This window comes from Suncus etruscus, chromosome 3 (genome assembly GCF_024139225.1).
Source record: "Suncus etruscus isolate mSunEtr1 chromosome 3, mSunEtr1.pri.cur, whole genome shotgun sequence".
In the NCBI taxonomy this organism is placed as follows: domain Eukaryota; kingdom Metazoa; phylum Chordata; class Mammalia; order Eulipotyphla; family Soricidae; genus Suncus; species Suncus etruscus.
The window spans coordinates 148,269,980-148,293,315 of NC_064850.1; the positions used below are offsets into that span (position 1 = coordinate 148,269,980).

At 48.3% G+C, this 23,336-nt stretch overlaps 1 protein-coding gene across 1 annotated transcript in view; it reads left to right on the forward strand.

The window, feature by feature from the left end:
* Window positions 1-13,869, forward strand: part of ROR2 (receptor tyrosine kinase like orphan receptor 2) — a 104,790-nt gene extending 90,921 nt beyond the window's left edge. The window contains exons 6-10 of the mRNA XM_049770912.1: window positions 356-483; window positions 4,305-4,619; window positions 5,668-5,913; window positions 10,861-11,063; window positions 12,137-13,869. Coding sequence (XP_049626869.1) covers window positions 356-483; window positions 4,305-4,619; window positions 5,668-5,913; window positions 10,861-11,063; window positions 12,137-13,582 — 2,338 coding nt within the window. The 3' untranslated portion in view covers window positions 13,583-13,869. The remainder of the gene's footprint in view (window positions 1-355; window positions 484-4,304; window positions 4,620-5,667; window positions 5,914-10,860; window positions 11,064-12,136) is intronic.
* Window positions 13,870-23,336: the final 9,467 nt, after the last annotated feature.

Consider the following 23,336-nt stretch of genomic DNA (forward strand, 5'->3'; position numbering starts at 1 on the left):
ACAACTTTCTACACATCATGGTGCATGCAGTTAAAAATTGTGCAATATTTGTCTTTGCCTTTTTTTACTTTTCATAATGCTGTTATAGTCCAATAATGTCACAAGTGGAAAGATTTTGTTCCTTTTGGTGAATAAGATTCCATTGTTTATATATGTTTGTGTGTGCATATGTAATCACTCACACAGTAAATCCATCCATCCATGGACACTCAGGTTGTTAATAATGTGTGAATAAATGTTTTTGTTTGGTTGGATACCTGCCAAGTGAAACTATTGCTGAGCCAGAAGGTTGGGCTTTAAAAAGATAGGACCACCATGGTGCATTGGCCATTCACTGTCACTCTGTTGTCCCCAGAGATGACTACCATGAGGATGGCTTCTGCCAGCCGTACCGGGGCATCGCCTGTGCGCGCTTCATTGGGAACAGAACCATCTATGTGGACTCTCTGCAGATGCAGGGGGAGATTGAGAACCGGATTACAGGTAGGAACCCCAGCCCGGCAAGGCACAAAGCCTGCGAGTGACCACAGGCACTTGTCATATGGGTCCTTGCCTGCCGATATCACAGATGGTAAATTTCTTCTTGCTCAGAAAAGACTGCTTGGCACTTCTGACCCTCAGAACTGGGTTCATGGGGTGAAGCCAAAACCATGATAATTCATTAATTTAGAATTAATTAATTAGATATGTCTGGACACACAGCCCAGCCCTGCGTCTGGAGTGAGCATGCTCTTTACTTCTCTCTCTGTTTCTCCTCACTTGTGTCCCTCTTGAAGCTGAGCCTTTTGTTGCTCTCAGAGAGAATAGGGAATATTGTGCAGCTGTGACTGGAGAGGTGTGGCAGTGAGCTCAGACCTGAACCAGTCTCAGTTGAGGGACATCCTGGCCTCTGCTTCCTGCTTGAGAAATGCAGGTCACTCTCAAGAGAAGCTTCTGTGGAGGGGCTGCATCGTTGCTCTGAGCCTTAGTGCTTGACTTTTTGTTTTTTTGTTTTTGTGGCTTTTGGGTCACACCCGGCAGTGCTCAGGGGTTACTCCTGGCTCCATGCTCAGAAATTGCTCCTGGCAGGCACGGGGGACCATATGGGATGCCAGGATTTAAACCGACGACCTTCTGCATGAAAGGCAAACGCCTTACCTCCATGCTATCTCTCCGGCCCCAGTGCTTGACTTTTTATAGGGTATTTATGGGGAAATCCCTGGAGAAGAGAGAAAATGAATGAGACCAAATCCTGCAAAATATTTCTCCTGCAGTTTTGCACACAGGCAAGCACCCCCCCCACAGCATATCTGCAATACATACACTATACACATAGCCACACCCCCACCTCACTACACACACCTACACCATACATGCCATATACCAAACCATCTCCCACATTGCACACACATTTATACTACACACACCATAAGTTATACTGCCCTAGACACAAACATCACATTTATTCAACATACTATATACCACAGCCCCACACCTAAAATACACACATACCATAGACCATACAGCACAACACACCTCCTCTACACACACCATATACACTATGCATACTGTACACATACCATATGCCTCACCCCACACATATGCTACATTCCCACACCCACATTACACATACAGGAGACATGCATATACCATACACACATACTATCACCACACATAGTACTGCACACATATACCATATTCACATCCCATACACATCATGTATACACCATCCATATACATTGACATACTCACTTTTCCCTCCTGACTCTGAGTAAGAAAGACAGTATTCGTGAGAGGTCTGGGACACCTCAATGTAACTGGGTCTTATTCATTGAAGGTATGGACTTCAGAAAACCTCTGATGTCAGCTTCTTCCTTTATTTTCTCAGGAACTGTTTAAAAGATTTAGCAAGACATATATCTAAGGAGAATAGATTTATAGGAGTTTTTAGGTTAAGCTTTAGAATGAGGACTCATGGCTTTTTTTTTATTAAAGTTAAATTTAAAGTTTTTCTAGCTCAATGTGTATGTGTGTGTGTATATATATATATATATATATATACACATATATATATTTATTGTTTTGTTTTGTTTTGAGGTAATAACTGGAGGTGCTCAGGGTCTACTCTTGTCAGTGCTTGGGACTCAAATTGGTTTTGTTTTGTTTTGGGCTACACCCAGTGGAGCTCGGGTTATTTTTGGCTTTGCTCTCAGAAGCTATTCCTAGCAGACTCGAGGGACCATATAGGATGCCAGGGATTGAATCTGAATTGGCTGTGTACAAGGCAAACACCTTGCCTGCTATGCTATCGCTCCAGACCTGGGACTTAACTTTTGACAGTGCTCAGAAGGGCCATGGGGTACCAGAGTTCAAACCCAGATCTCCCACATACACAGCAAACTCCAGTGTTTTGAGCCCTCTTCGTAGTCCCTGTGTTAGATCCTTAGGTCATAGGCAGAGGGGCCTTCAGAATATGAACAAGAGCTAGCACCTGAGTGCCAAGGAGGGAAATGGACCAGTAGAGGCCATTGATGTTCACATGAGTTCCTGGATTTGATCTCCAGCACCACATGATCCCGGAATACCTCTGGTTGTTGTTTTGGTGTCTTCGAAGCATCACTGAGATAGAGCAGTGCTGCCCACAGGAGTGACCCCACCAAAAAAAAAGAAGGAAGGGGGAGGGAAGGAGGAAAGAAGGGAGGAAAGAGGGAGGTAGGAAGGAAGAAAGGAATGGAAGAAGAAAAAAGAAAGGAAGTGAAGGAAGGAAGGAGAAAGGAAGAGGAGACATATAGGAGGGAGGAATGAGTCCGAATATGGGTTGTTGGGCCTTTTTGGTACCAGAACCCTTAAGCAATGCACTTGGGGAATGAGAAGAATTTCTCAGTCACAGCCACCCTGTCTGTGGAGCAGGAATAGTCTCCAAGTTGGGGCAGGGGACATGACCATGACCCTCAACAGCCCTCTTCACAGTAGCCATCCTACTATGAGATTGAGTGAAAGCTTCCCTGAGAATAGCCTTTCTGTCTGTTTCTCCACTTGGTGCACATCACCAGCACCTAAGAACCGGGACAATGAGGGCCATGCGGGGCAGAAGGCTGCGGGGACACTGCCTGCTGCACCTGGACCCCCCAGTATGTGCCAGCCTTTATCTGTGCTTTATCCTGAAGAATAGGATGATGCCCCCAAAGCAGTGCAGCTGGGCAGCACCACATTTGTCCCTCTACTAGCACAGCCTGGTGCTTTCAGCGCCACCTGCTGGCCATACCTCGCATGTACCCAGAGTCCGGGAGGAGCCCGCCAGGCCTAGGACTAAATTCCAGGTCTCCAGGACTCAGAGGACACAGACGTATCTGGATGTGTCCACCAAAGTCCCCTTGTTTTCTTGCTGTCCACGATCATATCTTTGTCCGCGGGACTTTCACAGGTACAAGTGAGATGAGCTCAGAGCTGGCTGCCGCTGAAGCATCACACAATCCTTGTCCCTGCAACTCCAAGACTGCTCACCCTCAGGCATGGGGCTCCCCACACCGCCCACTCCCTTTAGGCCACTTCACCAGCCTCTTCCCTGCACCAGAATAGCCAACCAGGAGCCAGTAGCTTTACATTCTTATGAATTCTGCTTTTGGGGACAGAGGTCATCAATTTCTTCTTAGAACTGTCTTCCTTATCCTGAGCCTTCTGAACTGTTTATTGTTCTTCCTGCCCTGGCCACTGCACTTTCCTCTCCTTCTCTGCCATCTGAGGGGCAGGGGCTTTATTCTCCTGAAACTCTCTTCATCCTGCCCATGCAAGGGATGTCTCTCTGCAGAGCAGGGATGTGAGGGAGATCAGGGCTTGCTTGTCCGCTCTGGAAGGCGCCTGTCCACCTATGGTTCTGCCCTACCCTGAGTCCCTGTGATCCTGGCTGTCAGCTGTCCCTGATGCCCCTGATGATGTTAGCAGGATAAAACCCCATCCTTGTTGTCTTTCTCATTCTGCCTGGGTTTGCAAGGGAAGTCCGAGGAACTTTCTGGTCTGAAAAATCCCAATAGCTCAGTGGCCTCAGGGCCAGAGGACACAGGAGGCAGGTTGAATGATGCAAGGGGCACTGGGGTGACTGTAATGAGGGTCCAAGAGTGGTTATGGGATGGTGATGGAGTTGGGGCTAGGTCCTTGAGCAGATTTAGAAGTGGAGGCTGGTATAACCCTGGGGCTGGGATTGGGGCAGAATTGGGCTCTGAAACCCGGGAATTGGGGTCAGGATAGAAACCAGCGTTTCAGCACGGGCCCCTCGTGGGCAGGCCTTCGGATTCCACTGCTCTGCTCAGCCCCGGCTGTCCCCACAGCTGCCTTCACCATGATCGGGACCTCCACGCACCTGTCAGACCAGTGCTCGCAGTTCGCCATCCCGTCCTTCTGCCACTTCGTGTTCCCATTGTGCGACGCGCGCTCGCGGGCGCCCAAGCCTCGGGAGCTGTGCAGGGATGAGTGCGAGGTGCTGGAACGCGAGCTGTGCCGCCAGGAGTACTCCATCGCGCGCTCCGACCCGCTGCTTCTCATGCGCCTGCAGCTACCCAAGTGCGAGGCGCTGCCTCTGCCCGAGAGCCCGGACGCCGCCAGCTGCATGCGCATCGGCATCCCGGCGGAGAGGCTGGGCCGCTGTGAGTCCCCGTGTCCCTGGGCCCGTGCCAGCTGATCCCAAGCAGATTCCCTGGGCCATACCCCACGCCCCAGGCCTTTTCTACAGAGCCCTCCCCTTTCATCCGAAAACCCACCCCAGCAGACTCCTTTATGAATAAGGCAGCAGGAGAGGCCTTTCTCCCCAGTCCTCCTTTAAACTCTCCCCCAGAAGCCTGCAGGTGTTGGTTACAGGCCTCCCCGGCATGGTGTATCTCTGGGCTTACCAACCACATCTGCAGTATCTCTCCAGCCCATGCCCACCACCGTTCAGGGTGGAAACCAACAGCACAAGCTTCTCGGTGACTGCAGAGTGCCCTTATTTACCCAGTCCTGTGCAATGTAAGGACAGGAACCCCAGAGTCACTGGGCCATTTCTTTGCTAAGCAGATGTCATCATGCATCACTCCCCACCCCCACCCCCAAACCTGCCATCCCCAGGCCTGTCTCTGCGCCCTTAGTGACCGGGTCTGGTCTCTGATGACAGCCTGACTCAAGCTGCAGGGCTGTGGGGAGCTCAGCACCTAGCTGGCCTGTGACTAGCAGGTCTGATTTAGAAAGTTCTTTAGCACAGAGCACCTCATGACACCTACACCCTGGTAGCACTCCTGGTTCTGGCTGTGGGGTGGGAGCTCAAGTGGAAGGGGGTCACCTCACCAAGACTCTGAGCACACCACCTGCTGTAGTCAAGCTGTGACTTTACCTCACCTGTTGGCTTCTGGTACAAGGAAGTGTGAGGTATGAGAGGACCCTCTCTTTCTGGGGGTGCCCAGGGTCCTGGAGGTTATCTCAGGGTCACGGAATCATTCCTGACATGGTTCCTTCCTTCCTACGTCCTCAGCTTAGCATGAGAGCTGTGAACTTGACCCAGGTGTGACCTACCACATTAAGAAAGATGAGGCTTTATGACTTCTGTGTCCCATGCTTTAGTCCACGAAAGCCTTGCAAGGGTGCCAGCAGACCCTGTGGTTCTGTGGAGGGAACATCGGGGTAGGGAACACCAGAAGGGGCCTCTGACTGCTTGTCTTGCAGACCACCAGTGCTACAACGGCTCGGGTATGGACTACCGGGGCACTGCCAGTACCACCAAGTCGGGGCATCAGTGCCAGCCATGGGCCCTGCAGCACCCCCACAGCCACCACTTGAGCAGTGAGGACTTCCCCGAGCTGGGCGGGGGCCATGCATACTGCCGGAATCCTGGGGGACAAATGGAGGGACCATGGTGCTTCACGCAGAACAAGAACGTGCGCATGGAACTGTGTGACCTTCCCTCCTGCGGTATGTTCTCTCTCTCTCTTCTCTTTCTCTTTCCTTCTCTCCCTCCCTTTCTCTCTTTATTCTCTCCTTTAAACTCTGGTTTAAGAAATATCATACACATCATTTTACTTCCTCTCTCACTGTTGACTGTTGGGCTCTCACTGTTGTGATCTGAGATAAGGAGCCTGGGCTGGTCTCCTCCTTCCCCGTTACATATTCAGGATCACTTTCTTTGAGGATTGAGGAGTTCCAGCCACACTTGGTGGTACTCAGGACTCACTCCTGGCTCTGCACTAAGGAATCACGCCTGGTGGGAATTTGGAGAGCCATAAAAAGTGCTGGTTTAGCCCAGCCGAACGAGCACTTTACCCACTGTACTATCTCTTATGGATTACTTCTTGATTTTACCTTATCATATTTAGTTTACCTTTGGGGGTCACACCTGGCAGTTCTCAGGACTTAGTGATAGCTCTGATCAAAGCTTGCTTTGTCCCTGTGCTCAGGAATTATTCCTGGTGGGACTCAGAGGACAATATAGTGTTGGAGATTGAGCTGGGATCAGCAGCATGCAAGTCAAGTGCCTCCCCTGCTGTTCTGTTTCTCAGGCCCAGAATTATTTGTGTAAAACCACGCTGTTATATTCATATTGGCATATGAATAATTAAATCTTAAGCTGGAGGAAAGTTCAAAGAATAAGTACCAGCTACCTGTTTCAACACTGGAGAGAGTATTCACATCTTGGAACTCTGTTGCCTGCCCTATAGTTCAAGAATGTTCCGTAGGCTATCTTGTTTCTCTAGGAATCTTATCACAAGTATTTTCCTGATGCTTCTTTCTGTTTAGATTGAACCATCTCAGGACAACTCCCTTCCTTGCCTCCCACTCTACTCACCTGGCCTACATGGACTGCAGAGGGAGGAGAAATAGGATTTTATTTCCCCTGTAATGTCTCTGTTCAATTTATAAGCAGGAAAGCCAGAAAGACAGTATAGTAGGTAGGGAACTTGTCTTGCATACAGCAGATTCTGGTTCATTCCCCAGCATACCCTAGGGTGCCCTGAATACCACTAGGAGTATGGCCATGAGCGGCCTCCAAACAAACAAAATCCATAAACAGAATTACTGGCAGGAATGGCTTTAGTCCTGCTTGACCTTACAGACAGTCCATCTCTGTACCCATTATCTCATTAGCTCCAGCCTACTTGGGTATCTGAGCTTCAACTATTTCTCTGCCTTCCTTTCTTGAGCCTGGAAGCAGAGGGTTGGTGGAGAATTCTATTGTGAGGACCGATAAAGAGAATTAATAGGCAGAGGAAACCAGGGATTGCCTTTAGCTGGGAACGTTCAAATGTGGGCTTTCCTTTTAATTCCACAGTGCACACAGGTACCACTAAGAATGTGTGTGTGTGTGTGTGTGTGTGTGTGTGTGTGTGTGTGTGTGTGTGTGTGTGTGTGTAAAAGCATTCGATCAAGGTTGTAGAGGTTCTTTTACTTTGCTATGGAGAAAAGTGTAGTTGTTCAAAATAAGCAAATTTCATAAAAGCAGCAAAATGTGGGGTTGGAGTCGTTGTTTTGTAGGTGGCCAATCTGGGTTCAATCTATAGGACCCTAGAGGGTGTCCTGAATCCTGCCAGGAGTTATCTCTAAGACAGAAGTCAGTCCTGAGTATCTCTTGAGTATGATCCAAATAGACACAAACAAGCAAATTGTAAGATAGTCGCTATGTTCTGTGGTGTGTGTGTGTGTGTGTGTGTGTGTGTGTGTGTGTGCGTGCATCCATCTAGAGAAGAACCTGTACTTAATGTATTTAATGAAAGAAGTTTTGGAAAAATGCAAACTTTAAAAATATAATTTTTTTGGTTTTGGGCCATATACTCGGTGATATTTATGAGTTACTCCTGGCTCTGTACTCTGGAATTACTCCTGGTGGTAGTCAGGAAACCATATGAGATTAAACTCAGATATGCTGTGTACACTCGGCCTGCGGTGTATCTTTCCCAGTGCCAGATGCAAACCAGAATTTTTGTTTGTTTGTTTTGGGGCCATACCCAGTGGTGCTCCGGGTTACTCCTGGCTTTGCACTCAGAAATCGCTCCTAGCAGGCTCTGGGGTCGGCCACTGCAAAGCAAACACCATACTCGGTGTGCTATTGCTCCGACACCCTCAAACCAAAATTTTTAAAGTAATTTTCATGACCCCCAGTTGGTTCAAGTAGACCTTTTTGCAACGAGGGGTTCCAACTTGCATGAATAAATCAAAATGTAAAGAAAGATTTTTTTCAAGGGGTTCTCCCTAGAAGTGGTGCCAGAACCACTCTTAGTAATCTTTAGCTAAAGGGCCTGTGGTTTTGTGTGCAGGTCCCGGGGCACTAAGCTACTTGGGTTCCTATGCTGCTGGTGCCTCCTGCATCACCCTGACAATTCTCAGGGGCCACGTGGTATTGGGTGCATGCCAGGCATGTGCTCAAAATCCTGTACCATCTCTCTGGCCTTGAACAATGTGTCTTTAAAGTTTGGCAGTTCTAGAAATCATATTACATTATGATTGATGGTTGCATAAAGGACTAGTTTCATTTCTAGGATAGACTACAAGGGTATCGATTGCAGAATCACTTCTAACGTAAATAAGAAACAGGCTCATGATTTTCTCAGTAGAGTTGGATGCTTGATTTTGTTTCACAGAATGACGGGGAATAGTTTACGGGTGGGCTGAATACTCTATGTTTAATACCACTCAAGATACATTATTCTTATTCAGAACCAGGCAGAGGGAGTTATGGACAGGATGCTACTAAAATAAATTCTGTTTCTTCAGCTTTTTAAAATTTAATTTCTTTATTTAAATACCATGGTTTTCAAGCTTGCTTATATTACAGTTATTTCTGGCATTTAGTGTTCCAACATCAGTCCTACCACCAGTATAACATTCTCTTTACTGTTATCCCCAGCTTCCCACCCTCCCCCAAACCTGCCTCTTTTCAGGTACTTAATATTGCTTGTTACAATGACATTATAATGGAATTAATTGAAGAAACTTCAGTAATGTTGCACTGGTGACTAAACCCAACTACAAACATGCTTGTAATCATGGTGCTTAAATAAAGCTTTATTAAGGAACAAAAAGAAAAGAAAGAAAAGTTGTAAAAATTTTCATCTCTCACAATGGCATCATTATGTCATTGTCTGACAGTTGCTAGGTAAGCATTTGGTTATTTGTTTTGTTTGTTGACCTTAGGTAGTTTTTATGATAATTTCACACTAATTTGGTTTGTTCCTACTGGGAAGTCAGTACTGAAAAATATGGAGGTGTTGCCTGACACACTCCAGGAGTGCAAGGATCTGTGGAGCTGGGCCGATGAGCTGGCCTGGGGCGGATGTGGGCTGTGGAAGTGGCTGCTGGGGCTTCCAGAAGTACAGAGAGGTGAGATGAGGCTGCCCACCCGGACTCCAAAACTATCCCCGAGATCTCAACCCCCAAACCAACATCCCTAGAATTTTTAATCTGCAGAGATCAGTGGTAAAGTGGTTACGTTGGGCCAGATGTGGGGTGGGTGTGTGCAGCTGCCGAGACTTCAGCAGGTCAAAGGATTTGCCCCATGGAAATAAATTCTATTTGAAAAATCTATCTTCATTTATTACATAGTCAGGTGACCCACCACGATGTTAGCAGTGACAGAGCCTTTGGTGAAAAGGGTCATCACAAATAGCCACTATTTGTAAAGCTGCAGTATAATGATGATGTACTCTCCTGGTCATTACACAAGGAGAATGAAAAGCTAAAGCAGGTTCAGGGGATTATACGAGGTGCCCAGGATTGATTCCTGGTGTTTCCTGCAAGGCAAACTCTCTACCCACTGTACTATCTCTGCAGCCTGAACCTCTCATCTCTCTGAGTTTCTCACTCTACCCTCACCAATAAAAGTGATCCGAAGAGCCAAGAAAAGAATTTTTGCTCTGGTGTAGAACCAGTTGTGTGGTGTAGGCATCATGTTAGGGCCTGGAGGGCTAACAAGCTTGGGGCACTGCCTTGCCACTAGGTAACAAGGGATAATGGTACTCTTCTTAGAACAGCTCAGAAACCCGAGTGGACACAGATCCCTTGCTGGCTTCAGAGGCTGAACTCACTATGCAGACCCACATATTTTGGGTGGGAAGGTGCCTTTTGGAAGGTCATTACCCAATCACCCTGTGCACATCCCTATAAGTACTGTAGGGGAGAGAGAAAGTCCTCCAGTAGGCTCAGGCACTCACTGTCTCTCTCCAGTTCTTCTCTAGAACTTGTTCTCTAGAACATGTTCCTTCATGCTGCATTTGAGGAAGGTGTATCCAATACCTGTGTGCTTGTTTCTGTCACTGGCATTCTAATGCAGATGTGTGGAACAACAGAAATGTTGAAGAAAGGAATCATCTCTTGTGCCCACACCCAGGACCTGGGTGGCCAGGGTTCATCAAACTGAATAGAGATGGGATTCAGGACACAGGACTTCTTCCTTTATTCTGAGCATGGGGGAGAATGTGGGGTTAGAGGCAGCGACTTTTTGACACCCATTGGTGTTTGTGGTATGCACTGGGGCATGTATTTCAGGGTCCTTTCTTTGTCAGGGTTAGGGAGTGGTTTAGTATGGCAAAGCCTACTAGACACTGATACCTCGACATTTGGATAGGGGAGGGAGAAAGGCAGGGAATGTGGCTTTGGGCAGTGTGAAGGCTGTTGGGGAATGTGGCGTTGATGGACCTATATAGTAGGTAGTATCCTGGACCTACACAGTGAATAGGGCACTTGCCTTGCACACAGTCGACCTGAGTTCAATCAATCCCTGGCATTCCATAAGGTCCCCCGAGCCTGCCAAGAATAGCTCTTGAGTGCAGAGCCAGGAGTTACTTTAAACACTACCAGGTGTGACCCAAAAATCAGAGCTGAAAACACAAACAAACAAAACAGAAGCCTCATGAGCCCATGTGTTCCCAGGCTCCCAGGACAGCAGCAAGATGGGAATTCTGTACATCTTGGTCCCCAGCATTGCCATCCCCCTGGTCATCGCCTGCCTCTTCTTCCTGGTCTGCATGTGCCGGAATAAGCAGAAGGCCTCGGCCTCCACACCCCAGCGCCGGCAGCTGATGGCCTCGCCCAGCCAGGATGTAGAGATGCCACTCATCAGCCAGCACAAGCAGGTCTGTGCTCCCGAGTCTGCCAGGATAGGGTCACATACGTGTTGACAGTTCCTCCCAGGCTTCCTGGGGATTATTGTGTCTTTGGAGACAAACGGCCAGTATGTTTTCTGCTTACTAGCTCATGGGGGGCTAGGCTTCCTCCAGCCACCTCCATGCGCTGTTGGCCTAATCTTGGAACATATCAGCTGTCTACCCTTACAGGCCAACTTGGACTGGAGATCTCATAATGCCTGGGTTAGGAGAAGATTCAGAATCCGGAGTCTGTTTTGGTCCCTTCATAGTTGGGTTGGTTTTACTGTTTTTCTTTTAGGGCAGGAGGTAGCCATGGTCTGGCCAATCCAACATGGCTGACTTCCCTGAGATATTCAGGTGGGCAAACACTCATGAATGTAGTGCAGGTGCTAGGCCACCCTGTCTTGCTACAGTCATAGGTCCATCATTTTCAATCATGATCTTTGGGCCTTGTCAAGCTCTTCCTGGTGGTCATAGGACAGGGACTCACTAACCTTGTGACTAGGGAAATTGACAATTCTCTACAACCCTAGAAGAACAGGGCTAGGAGGGCTTCCCTCCTGGGAAGGAAAATTGACAGTTCACTACAACCCTAGAAGAACAGGGCTAGGAGGGCTTCCCTCCTGGGAAGGGAAAGTGTGACAGCAAGAGCTGGGCTTCATGCCAAGGGAGAACCAGCTGGATGCAGCCATGGTGCCCACCCCAGGAGTCCTCTGACATGAGCAGAGGCCTGCCCTGCCTCTGAGACTGCAGATGGGGATATAGCTGAGCATGTGCGGGGGTATTTGGGGACAGGGCCGGGGAGTGTAGAAGTGTGTGTCTGTCTTCTCATTCCCTCTCCTGTCTTCTGAGTTTGCGGGGAGAGAGAGTTCATGGGCAGTTTGTAGTAGCCCTGTGGCCTCTTGAGAGTTTAGATTCCAGGGCACCAGCCCTGAGGTTAGTTGGGCCAGTGGCACCTTCCTTTTAGGACTATCCCTATGAAGCGCCACGCCCGCCCTTGCAGCTGTCCTGTACTCCTTTCCTGGCCTAGCTGGGATCTCACCATCTTATCTCCCCTACAGGGCAAACTCAAGGAGATCAGCCTGTCTACAGTGCGGTTCATGGAGGAGCTGGGCGAAGATCGTTTTGGCAAAGTCTATAAGGGTCACCTGTTCGGCCCTGCACCAGGAGAGCAGACACAGGCTGTGGCCATCAAGACACTGAAGGACAAAGCGGAGGGGCCGCTGCGAGAGGAGTTCCGGCACGAGGCCATGCTGCGTGCTCGTCTGCAGCACCCCAACATCGTGTGCCTGCTAGGTGTGGTCACCAAGGACCAGCCGCTCAGCATGGTCTTCAGCTACTGCTCACACGGGGACCTGCATGAGTTCCTGGTCATGCGCTCGCCACACTCGGACGTGGGCAGCGCCGACGATGACCGCACGGTGAAGTCTGCTCTGGAGCCCCCCGACTTCGTGCATGTGGCGGCTCAGATCGCAGCGGGCATGGAGTACCTGTCCAGCCACCACGTGGTGCACAAGGACCTGGCCACACGCAACGTCCTGGTGTTTGACAAGCTGAATGTGAAGATCTCCGACCTGGGGCTCTTCCGCGAGGTCTACTCGGCTGACTACTACAAGTTGGTAGGCAGCGCCCTGCTGCCCATCCGCTGGATGTCCCCCGAGGCCATCATGTACGGCAAGTTCTCGGTGGACTCGGACATCTGGTCATACGGTGTGGTGCTGTGGGAGGTGTTCAGCTATGGACTGCAGCCCTACTGTGGCCACTCGAACCAGGACGTGGTGGAGATGGTACGTGGCCGCCAAATGCTGCCCTGCCCCGACGACTGCCCGGCCTGGGTGTATGCGTTGATGATTGAGTGCTGGAATGAGTTCCCCGGCCTGCGGCCCCGCTTCAAGGACATCCACAGTCGCCTCCGTGCCTGGGGCAACCTGGCCCCTTACAGCAGCTCAGCGCAGACCTCGGGTGCCAGCAATGCCACGCAGACCAGCTCGCTGAGCACCAGCCCGGTGAGCAATGTCAGCAACGCTCGCTATGGGGGGCCCAAGCAGAAGGCACAGCCTTTCCCGCAGCCCCAGTTCATCCCTATGAAGGGCCAGATCAGGCCCTTAGTGCCTCCACCCCAGCTCTATATCCCCGTCAATGGGTACCAGCCAGTGCCAGCCTACGGTGCTTACCTGCCCAACTTCTACCCGGTGCAGATTCCCCTCCCTATGGCCCCACAGCAGGCGCCAGCCCAGCTGGTGCCCAAGCCCAGCTCCCACCACAGCGGCAGTGGTTCCACCAGCACTGGCTATGTCACCACGGCCCCCTCCAACACGTCGGTGGCAGACCGAGCTGCCCTGCTATCAGAGGGCACTGAGGATGTGCAGCATGTCCCAGACGAGGTGGCACAGAGCCCTGTGCAGGAGGCAGAGGAGGAAGAGGAGGGCTCAGTGCCTGAGACAGAACTACTGGGGGACAATGACACACTGCAGATGGACGAGGCTGAGACCCAAGTGGATGCCTGAATAGGGCAGGGCCATGGTGCTGGGAGGCCACCATGCACTTATGGAAAATGAGTGCCAGGTGCCAGTGGCCTTTCTCTGACATGAGTATGCTCTGCTGATGCAGCCGCTGTGAGAGCGGGGATCTTTCAGCCTTGGGGTCCCAACAACAGGGCCGCCTGGAAGCAGGACACTCACAGCCGTCTGAGATCCCCACTGTTGGATAGGAAGGGAGTTGTGTCTGCAGTGGAGGGAAATTGATGGCTCTTTTCCTTCATTCTGCAAATGTGTCTCATTGTGCAAGACTGAGAAACAGGCGGTTACTGGGTGTTTTGGAGTGGAGATGCCTGGCACATGGCATGCTGGCTGGGGTGGAGGCTGGCGCTTGTCTCCTGGACCCCATGCCAAACACCGTGGTGACCCCTGGTGCTACAGAGATGAGAGGGCAGAGCTTGGATCTCCTGCCAGACCTCCTTCCATGAGGGCAATTCCCATGTGTGAAAATGTGCCTTATGAGACTGACACTGTGTTTGCATTGGCGAAATGATCCTACTTACCCTACAGGTGTTTTTGGCCCACTTTTCTGCAATTCAAGGGAGAGTGTTGCTGGGCTACAGAATGTAGGAAGCATTATTGTACAGAGCACAGTATTGTTGGTATTTTTCTCCCCCTATGATCATGTACAGACCTTAAGTGTAATTTATATAATTTTCGGATGCCATTTTCAGTGAAGTTTTTTAACCTTAAAATAATGACTTAGTAATTTAAGTGTTTACGTTCCCCACTTGGGATGTCACCTGATTGTATTTTCCTTGGCTTGTAAGCGAGGTCCTTTCATTTCACAGTTCTCGCGGCCACACTGCCTGCGCCCCCTGCCGGCCTCACGTGTCACTACCCCGGCCTCACCTATCACTCCCAGCCTGGCATTAGCAATAAAGGAAATGGAATATTTCTATACACTCTGCCGCTTGTGAGGACGTGAATTACCTGCAGTTGATGTGGAAATGGCTTGGGGCTTGTTTTGTTGTTTTAGGGACACACAATGATGCTCAGGGGTTGCCTATGGGTCTCAAATCAGGAATTACTCTTGGTAGTGCTTGGGGGACCATATGGAATGCAGGAGGTTGAACCATGATCAGCCATGTGCAAAGCTAGTGCTCTACCCTCTGTACTATTGTTACAGCCCCATGTTTCACTTATCATTATTATTATTAATACTTTATTTGAACACCATGGTTTACAAATTGCTCATAATACAGTTGTTTCTGGAATTCAAGGTTTCACCACCAATTCCCCACCAGTTTAACATTCCCTCCACCCTTGTCATCAGTTTTCCTCCCACACCCAAGCCTGCCCTCTTGGCAAGCACAAAATAATTTACATTATATTGCTTGTTAAAACAATTTAAATAATGGAATTATTGGGAAAAAATCCTTCAGTAAAAAAAAATTGTGAAAATTATTACATCTTACGATGGGACTATTACATTACTCCATTTTCTGAAGGCTTACTAAGCTGTTTGTTGCTAGCTGACCATTTGGTATTACCGGTTTTGTTTGTTAAACTTTGTTAGTTTGCTATTTGGTTGCATTTCTACTGGGTGTCAATATTAAAAATCCAGTTACACAGTCCAAGAACTTTAAACTATGGAACTAGACTGATGAGCCGACATGGTGCTGCTATGGGACATGTTTGGCTACTGGGGCCTCTAGAAAGACAGACAGATGGCTGGTTTTGGTTTTAAACTTGTCTTCTTCAGAGATCCTGTGCTCATGACATTTCAGGCTGGAGCTTTGTGCTCAGGAATCACTCTTGGTGTTCAGGAAACTATCTGTGGCACCAGGGATTGACTTGGTTTGGTTGAATGTAAGGCAAGTGCCCCCCTTGCTGTCTTGGTTTCTCCAAACCCACTCCTTTTCAACTTGGAATCTGGTGCTTTCCAGGATGCTGGCGAGGTGGGGTGTCAGATAAGCTGGGGTCTCCTTCTCCACCTGGACCAGGTTCACTGCAGGATTTATCTCGGGGCTCAGGCTTCTGGGCTAGCCACTTTGGAGAGAGACATGGACAATAGCTGGCTGAGGCCTCAGCAATTTGGGCCTGGCCTTTTTTGCTGCCCCTCCCATAACACCTGCCCCACTCCTCCAGCACATTTAGTGACCTGAAGGTTACCATATTTACACAAGGGGTCACAAACCTGGAGCTCTGGGGCTCAGCTGGGAAATTCAGTTTCTTGAGATTATACTCAGATTTGTTATGAAGTTTATGGTGCCATGTAGCCTACAGTAGGCCCTGTCACTGTTGGTTGACTTCCCTTTATTTTGGTTTTTGGGTCACACCTGACAGTGCTCAGGTGTTACTCCTGGCTCTACCCCTCAGAAATCGCTCCTGGCAGGCTTGGGGGACCATATGGAATGCCGAGATTCAAACCACTGTCCTTCTGCATGCAAGGCAAATGCCCTATCTCCATGCTATCTTTGGCCCCTTGACTTCCTTTTCTTGCTTTTCTTTCTTACTTTCTTTTTTCCTATCCCTCCCTCCCTCCCTTCATCCCTCCCTTCATCCCTCCCTCCTTTCCTTCCTTCCTTCCTTCCTTCCTTCCTTCCTTCCTTCCTTCCTTCCTTCCTTCCTTCCTTCCTTCCTTCCTTCCTTCCTCCTTCCTTCCTTCCTTCCTTCCTTCCTTCCTTCCTTCCTATTTCTGAGGCCAGACTCACCAGCGCTCAGGGCTTACTCCCAGCTCTGCACTCAGGAATTACTGCTGGCAGTTTTCAAGGGAGCATATGGGATGCTGGGGATCCAATCCAAGTTGGCCACATGCAAGGCAAGCACCCTATCCACTGTACTATTGCTCCAACCCTTCTGACATCCTTTTTAATTAGAGTGGTGATGACCTTTTTTCTGGCATGGAGAGCTCACCATGAAAGTGAGTTCTTGAATTTTATGACATTTATCCTGTCTGTCCAAAGGTGTGTGTGCTGCCCCTTGTCCCCAGCTGTGCCATGCAGCCATCTCTCAAATCCTGGATCTTGTTGGCTGCATGATTGACACAGAAACTGAGAAGGCGGGGCCCGGAGAGATAGCACAGCGGCGTTTGCCTTGCAAGCAGCCGATCGAGGACCAAAGGTGGTTGGTTCGAATCCCGGTGTCCCATATGGTCCCCCGTGCCTGCCAGGAGCTATTTCTGAGCAGACAGCCAGGAGTAACCCCTGAGCACTGCTGGGTGTGACCCAAAAACCAAAAAAAAAAAAAAAAAAAGAAAAGAAAAAAGAAAAGAAAAGAAAAGAAAAGAAACTGAGAAGGCAGCGGTGGGAATGGGCTGGAGTATTCGGGATAGCAAAGGAGCTTAGTGGCAGGCACATGGCAGCTACTGGTCATATGGCATGTTCACGTGGTTCACTGGGGGCAGCTACTGGTCATATGGCATGTTCACGTGGTTCACTGGGGGCAGAATGAGAGATGTCAGCACTAAGTGCCCAGTGAAGAAGAATTTTCATTTTACAGAAACCCAACAACAAAAGGGAAAGAGTAAGCAAAGAACTGCATCTCAGGGTGGAAAGGGTTGTGCATAGATGTGTGTGTGTGGTGAGTGGATAGTATATGAGGTAGCAAGGGATGTGTGTGGAATCTGGCATGTGTGTGGTATACATATGCTGTGTGTGAAGTGGTGAGGGGTGAATATGTTGCCTGTGGTATGTATTTGATTATTGAGATACATATGGTGTCTGGTGGTTTATGGTGTGTTGTATGTGATATGGTAACATGGTGAAGGAGGTATCTGGTGAGTGTATGTATGCATGTATATGGGGTGACAGGGTATGTGTGGTGTCTGGCATGTTTATGTGTTATCTGATATATGTGTAGTGAAGTTCTGGGGATACACATGCCTATGGGATTGTGTAGAGTGATATGAGTGTATGTGTGTGGTTACTGCTGTGTGGTATGTTAGGTAGTGAAGAGTTTTCTGTGGAATGTTTGGTATATGAGGTGGTGAGGGTAGGTATATGTTGCATCTGTTTTGTGGTATTGTGAAATGGTGATGTGCTGTCCCATTTGTTGGGTCCCATTTACTCCTTTGTTGGTTGGTTGTGTATCTGCAAAGAGCTCCCAGAATGAGAAATTGATTCCCATCCTCTTGACCCCTTTTGGGGGGGAGATCTTGGTAATATTTATCCACAGCAAATAATCCACACAGACAGGAGGGTTAAGGGTAAAAGGTTGGGCAAAGAGAGTCCTTTGTCAGCCTGCTGCTAGCTCCAAAACACACCTAGAGCCAGCCAGCCAACTCTGGCAAAAGACCCCCAACATCTTGCTCCCAAACTATTTGACTCTCAACAGCACCCCCACCTGGAAGGTCAAGGTGGGACAACAGGCAAAGAATAATCTTATGGAAATATTCTCATATAAAACAGTGATGTTTTGTGTATGTGTGATGTCTAGTATGTGCGGTATTGTGAGATAGTGAGGAGTGTGTTTTCTGTGGGGCGTGTGTCAGATGATGAGATGTGTGATACTTTGAAGTAGAGCATTGTGTGCTGTTTGGGATATATGTGAAGTAGAGGAGCATGTGTGTGTTGTCTTTGGAGTATGTATGGTAGATGAGGCAGTGAGGAAGAGTAGGTCTGTTGTATGTGTGGTATTGTGAGATGGTGAGTTTGCTTTATATCTGGTTGTGTATGGTATTGTGGGGCCGTGTAGTTTATATTTGTTGGAGTGTTTTTTTGTGGTGTGTATGGTATGTGAGGTGGCAAAGGTGTATATGTGCGACGTTTAGTATGGCTATGCATGGTATGTGAAGTGGTGTGTTGACAGAAGAGATGGTAGTAGGTAGCTATCAGGTCTTCAGCGGTCTTAAAGGACCAGGTAAATAGGTGTCAGGCTGGAAAGGAGAGAGGAGACAGCAGAGGTCAGCTGAACATTTGAGAAAGTAAAGGTCCTGTTGTTTTCCTGAATCCCACCTGGTCCTTTTACTGATTCTCCCCCCACATTGCTGGAGCACATCCTTAGGTGACATTTCAGTAAAAGGCAGATGTAAGATCTGCCCTTTCTGCAGACCCCCAATTGTGCAGGGCGGGCAGACAGTCCCTTGTGGTGTGGGAAGCATAGAGGACATGATGGCACTGTGGCCCCTCTGGAAATTTCTGTGTGATATCAGAGTGCAGACAGATGCTTCTCTGTCCCAGACTTTATTCCAGGCACCTTCAGTGACTCCTGTGCCCAGAGCTGCTTAAACTTTTCTCATTGGTCTTGTTTACCCAAGAAATGCAACACAGACCATTGCTGACAGACACCTGATTCGTTCATGTTTGATCATTGTGTTTAGAAAACCTTTACTATTGTCAATTTTTGACACTCACTTTAAGTCATGTGATTGCATATGGGGTCACATCCACTGTTTAAGAAGCCAGGGTTAAAAAAACCCACCTCTTTTTTTGAGGGGCCATACCCAGAGGTGCTCAGATTCAGAGGTGCTCTGGTGATGCTGAGAATCTAATACAGGTTAGTTACGTTCAAGGCAGACACCTTTGCGCCCCCCCTCCATCCCCACATGAGTTGGGTTCTGACAAAGGCCTCAGCACCAGCTCACACCACCTTAGAAAGACTTTGGATGATTAAGGTGACTCCTGACATTACAGGTACAGCCAATTCTGCCAAGTAAAAACTACATGTAGGGGTCAGAGTGATAGCACAGCGGGTATAGTGTTTGCCTTGCTTGCAGTTGCCAGGGTTTGATCCCCAACATCCCATATGGCCCTCCGAGCTTGTCAGGAATAATTTCTGAGTGCAGAGCCAGGAGTAGCCCCCCGAATGCCACCAACTATGCCCCACTCAAATAGTCTCTATGTGTAGAACTTTGGGTTTCCTCAAACTTTACTACTATTCTGCTGTGGGCCTGTCAATTAAAACACATGTAGACTATCTGTATACCAATCTGGATTTATACAGTAAATAAAGCTTGAGAAAATAAAATGTGATGAAAAGATGCAAAGAGAACAAATGACTTAGGCACTGTGCTATACAGAAATGAATATTCCACCTCATCAGTTTACAAGACAACTGTCAGCACCAACAACAGTATTACTTTATAGAATACAAAACACAGACTTGCATGATATAAATTTCATCAGCAATTATGAAATGGTGGGGAAATGATTTTATTTACAAATATGATGTTTCATAACTGTAACAAGGTCATAGTTTAAATCTGAGTTTTAAAATTTTACTGAAGAATATCTCCTTGTCAGTGGACCAACACATTTCCTACCTGCTGTTCAAAGCTTTGCAGTGTTTCCCAAAACTTCCTCCTGAGCAGGTAATGTGCTCCCTCTTTTGTTCACCATTGAGTGTAGCCAAGAGCACTTGTTCCAGAGACATCTACCACAGGGCTGTACAAACAAAGGGATTTGGTGAGAATAAGGAGTTTAGTAAAAAGATTTATGGCACTTATTCAAATTTGAAGATAACTGAGCAGCACGAGACTATGAGTGGCCTAAATGTCTATCTTCTGAGAGTCTTGGGCCATGATAACTATTATTCGCATTTATTTTTCATAGTATTCCCATTTTTGTTCACGTGGCCATCAAAGAGAACTTATTAGGTAAAAGTGGACTGCTGATGAATCTTGCCTTATAATAATGATGGAAACCTCAGATAATAGTTTTTAAGAAAGGCCCAATGCATTTATGGAAAACTTGACCTAGTTGAAATCTAGCAAGAAATATACTGAACATTTCAAAATCAGTCTGTTGGGGAAAAATTAATTTGCTGTATAAATATACAAAAAATATAGAAATCATATAAAGGGAAAACTGCTGTAAAGATTTTTTAAAATAATTTTTATTGAGACCAATGTGAATTACAAGTCTTGCACAGTTATATTTAAGGTACATAGTGACAGTGACAGGGCAATTCTCTCCACCATTATTGACCTCCCTCCACCACTGTTCCCAGCATGCATCCCATACCTCCACCCTTAGCCCCCTGGACTGCTAGTGTAACAGGTCCCTTTTTTATTTTTTGTGTAAAAAGAAGTGTAATTGGCTCTCAGAAGCCACCTTTCTGCTGGGAACTCTGCAGAGCCAGTGATCAGAGGGGATGAAAGTGCTTGCAGGTGTGGTTTGTGTTTGCTTGGGAGGTAACTTCTGCTGGGAGGCACTAACAATTCCTCCCATAACACAACACAACATCCCTTTTATAGCTGCTGTCTCAGGTGTGTGGTAGAACATTGCAACAATTACAGGCTAAGAACTGGGGAGGCTTAGGTACCCAAACAAAACTCTCAGGTGGTAACTCTGCATGATGTGATCATACCACTCCTGAAGCTTGCCAGAGGTAAAAAAAAAAAAAAAAAAAAAGATTAAAAGCACAAAGCAGAGGCCCTATAGTCCAGTGCTTGTTTTATTTGCTGTAAACCCATTTTATTCTGGCACCACATGGTCCCCTCAACCCTTTCTGGAGACCCGGAGCTCCTGCAGATTGACTCAGGATCACTAACACCACAAGTTGCCCCCTTCACTGAACCCCCAAACCCAGTTCTTAAACACCCTAGTTTAAGCTTTTGAGGGTGTGAGGTGGTGAGGGTTCTGGGGTGAAGAAGAGATTTCTGTGAAGTACAAAAACTAAAGGAGCCAGGGAAGACATATGTACAGGCACCAGACATGACATGAAAATCCTAGTGTTGGGTTCTTGGGAGTAACAGACTCAGTGAGAGTATGAAAGTGAGGACAGCCCCACCTTCTGACACCAACTGTTCTTAGGACTTTTCCTCTATAGCTTACCCAGGAGAGAGAAGAGGCTTAATAAGGCCTGGGATCCCTCTGCGTTCAGGCATTTGATGAGGGGGATGAGGTTGCACAGGGGACTGTGTGGTGCCAGAAACCCTGTAGCTATTGACCCCTTCTGAATTTTTCTAAGACTCTAAGCATCCAAAAGGCTGGGACCTGCAATCTTAGTTCTTTTTTTTTTTTTTCCCCCGGACACATCTAACTGTGCTCAGGGTTTACTGGCTCTGCACTCAGAAATCACACTTGGCAGTGCTTGGAGACCATATGGGGTGCCAGATAGCAAACCTGGGTTAGCTGTGTGGATGGCAAATGTGCTACCCCCTGCATTGGCCCCCAATAATCCTGGTCCTTGTTTCCACTCAGCACAGCACTATTTGATTCTCGGAAAGCTCTTAGCTTCTCTCTTCTTCGCACAAGCGATCCTGAAATATCAGGATCCTGAGCACCCCAGGACTGCTTGCACCGCCCCACTACCTTCCTATCTTACTGCTGCACACCAAGATGTTCCTGAAAGGCTGTGAACAAGATGGTTCGGGTCCAGCAGCGCCGGCTGGCGGACATCTGTGTCATCTACGGATTTCCTGTAGCTCCAGTTTATGAGCACGCTTTGTTCCAAAGGCGTGTTTTAAGCCCACGGTGCAAAGCCACTTGGATAATTTTGCTCACGAGCATTAATGCTTGTTTGATTTCCCTTAAAGAGAACCTAAGATTAGATTAACCTTGAACCACCAATGCTTCTTACGAATGAATTTTAAATTAATTAAATTCTGACGGATTAAGCAACCAGATGTTGCTTCCTTTCTGATTTTTTCTTTCCTGTACCCCAAACCCGAATCTGGTCTGGTCCGGGATCCAAGGCTTCATAAACGGGTGAGATGTGGGTGGGACAGAAACAGGCTAGGGACATAGCCTCTCAGTTTCCTACACCCTAGGAAGCAGCTCCTGCTGTGCAATAGGGGAAACTGAGGCCCTTTGACTCAGCAGCCCTGTAGAGGCTCCTTGCAAAGCGGCTCTGAGCCGGGCGAGTAACAGGAATGTGTGCAGCCGCCTGCAGCGCGTTCACCCCGGTGAATGGGTGCCGGAACTCCCCGGGGGGTCGGGACTGCAGATCCTCCCTGCCAGTCTCGTGGTCCCGCCCTGTCCCGCCAGTCCCCGCAGGGGTGGCGTGGGCTGGAGGAGGCGGCGGGAAGGGGCTGGCCCCATCGGGGGCGGAGCACAGTGCAGCAGGGTCGGGCTTGGAGTGTGCAGTTGTTGGGGCGCAGGGAAGTTCTTCCCGAGGTGGCCACCAAGACTCCCCTGAAGCGGGCGCAGAGTTTTGAGGATGGGGTGGAGAGAGCAAGGGGCACTCCTGGGAGAGGGCGCAGGAGGGCATCCTGGGATCCTGCGAAGCGAAGCAACCGGCTGGAGCAGAAGGGACGGGGCCCAGATTGCGCGTGAAGGCGGGGAGAGACTGCGATCTGAGTTTGCAATTGGTCAGAGGTGGCATGTAATAAGAAGGGACGGGGTCCCTAAGAATGATTGGTTGGGGACGGCTCTTGGAGGCGGGTTTTGAGCTTCCGATTGGTCGTGGACAGCACTAACTCTCCTACACGCAGGATTATACGCTTGAAATAGATGCAGAACATATACATTCAATCTAAGAAACATACTGGTTGGTATGTTAAGAAACATACTGGCTGGTAGTGTTACAGTGCTGGGAGGACAAACACTCTTAGAATGACTAGTTGGTACATAGCTGCAGCGCTGTTCTGGTGCTGTAGCCCAGTACTTCTGGGCAGGGCAATGTTTTGCACCCCTAAAAGTAGAATAACCCCTTTTCAGGACTTTATCTTAGTCTGAATGCATCCCATCGTTTAGTAAAAGACCTTGCCATAAGGACATTCCTTTCCTTTTTAGAAGAAAAGAAATGTATGTACATATAATCTGACTGATTGGGGTAGAGAAAGCTTCCAGGCTGCTGACCCAGGGCCAAACTCCGGCAACACAAATGGTCCCTAGAG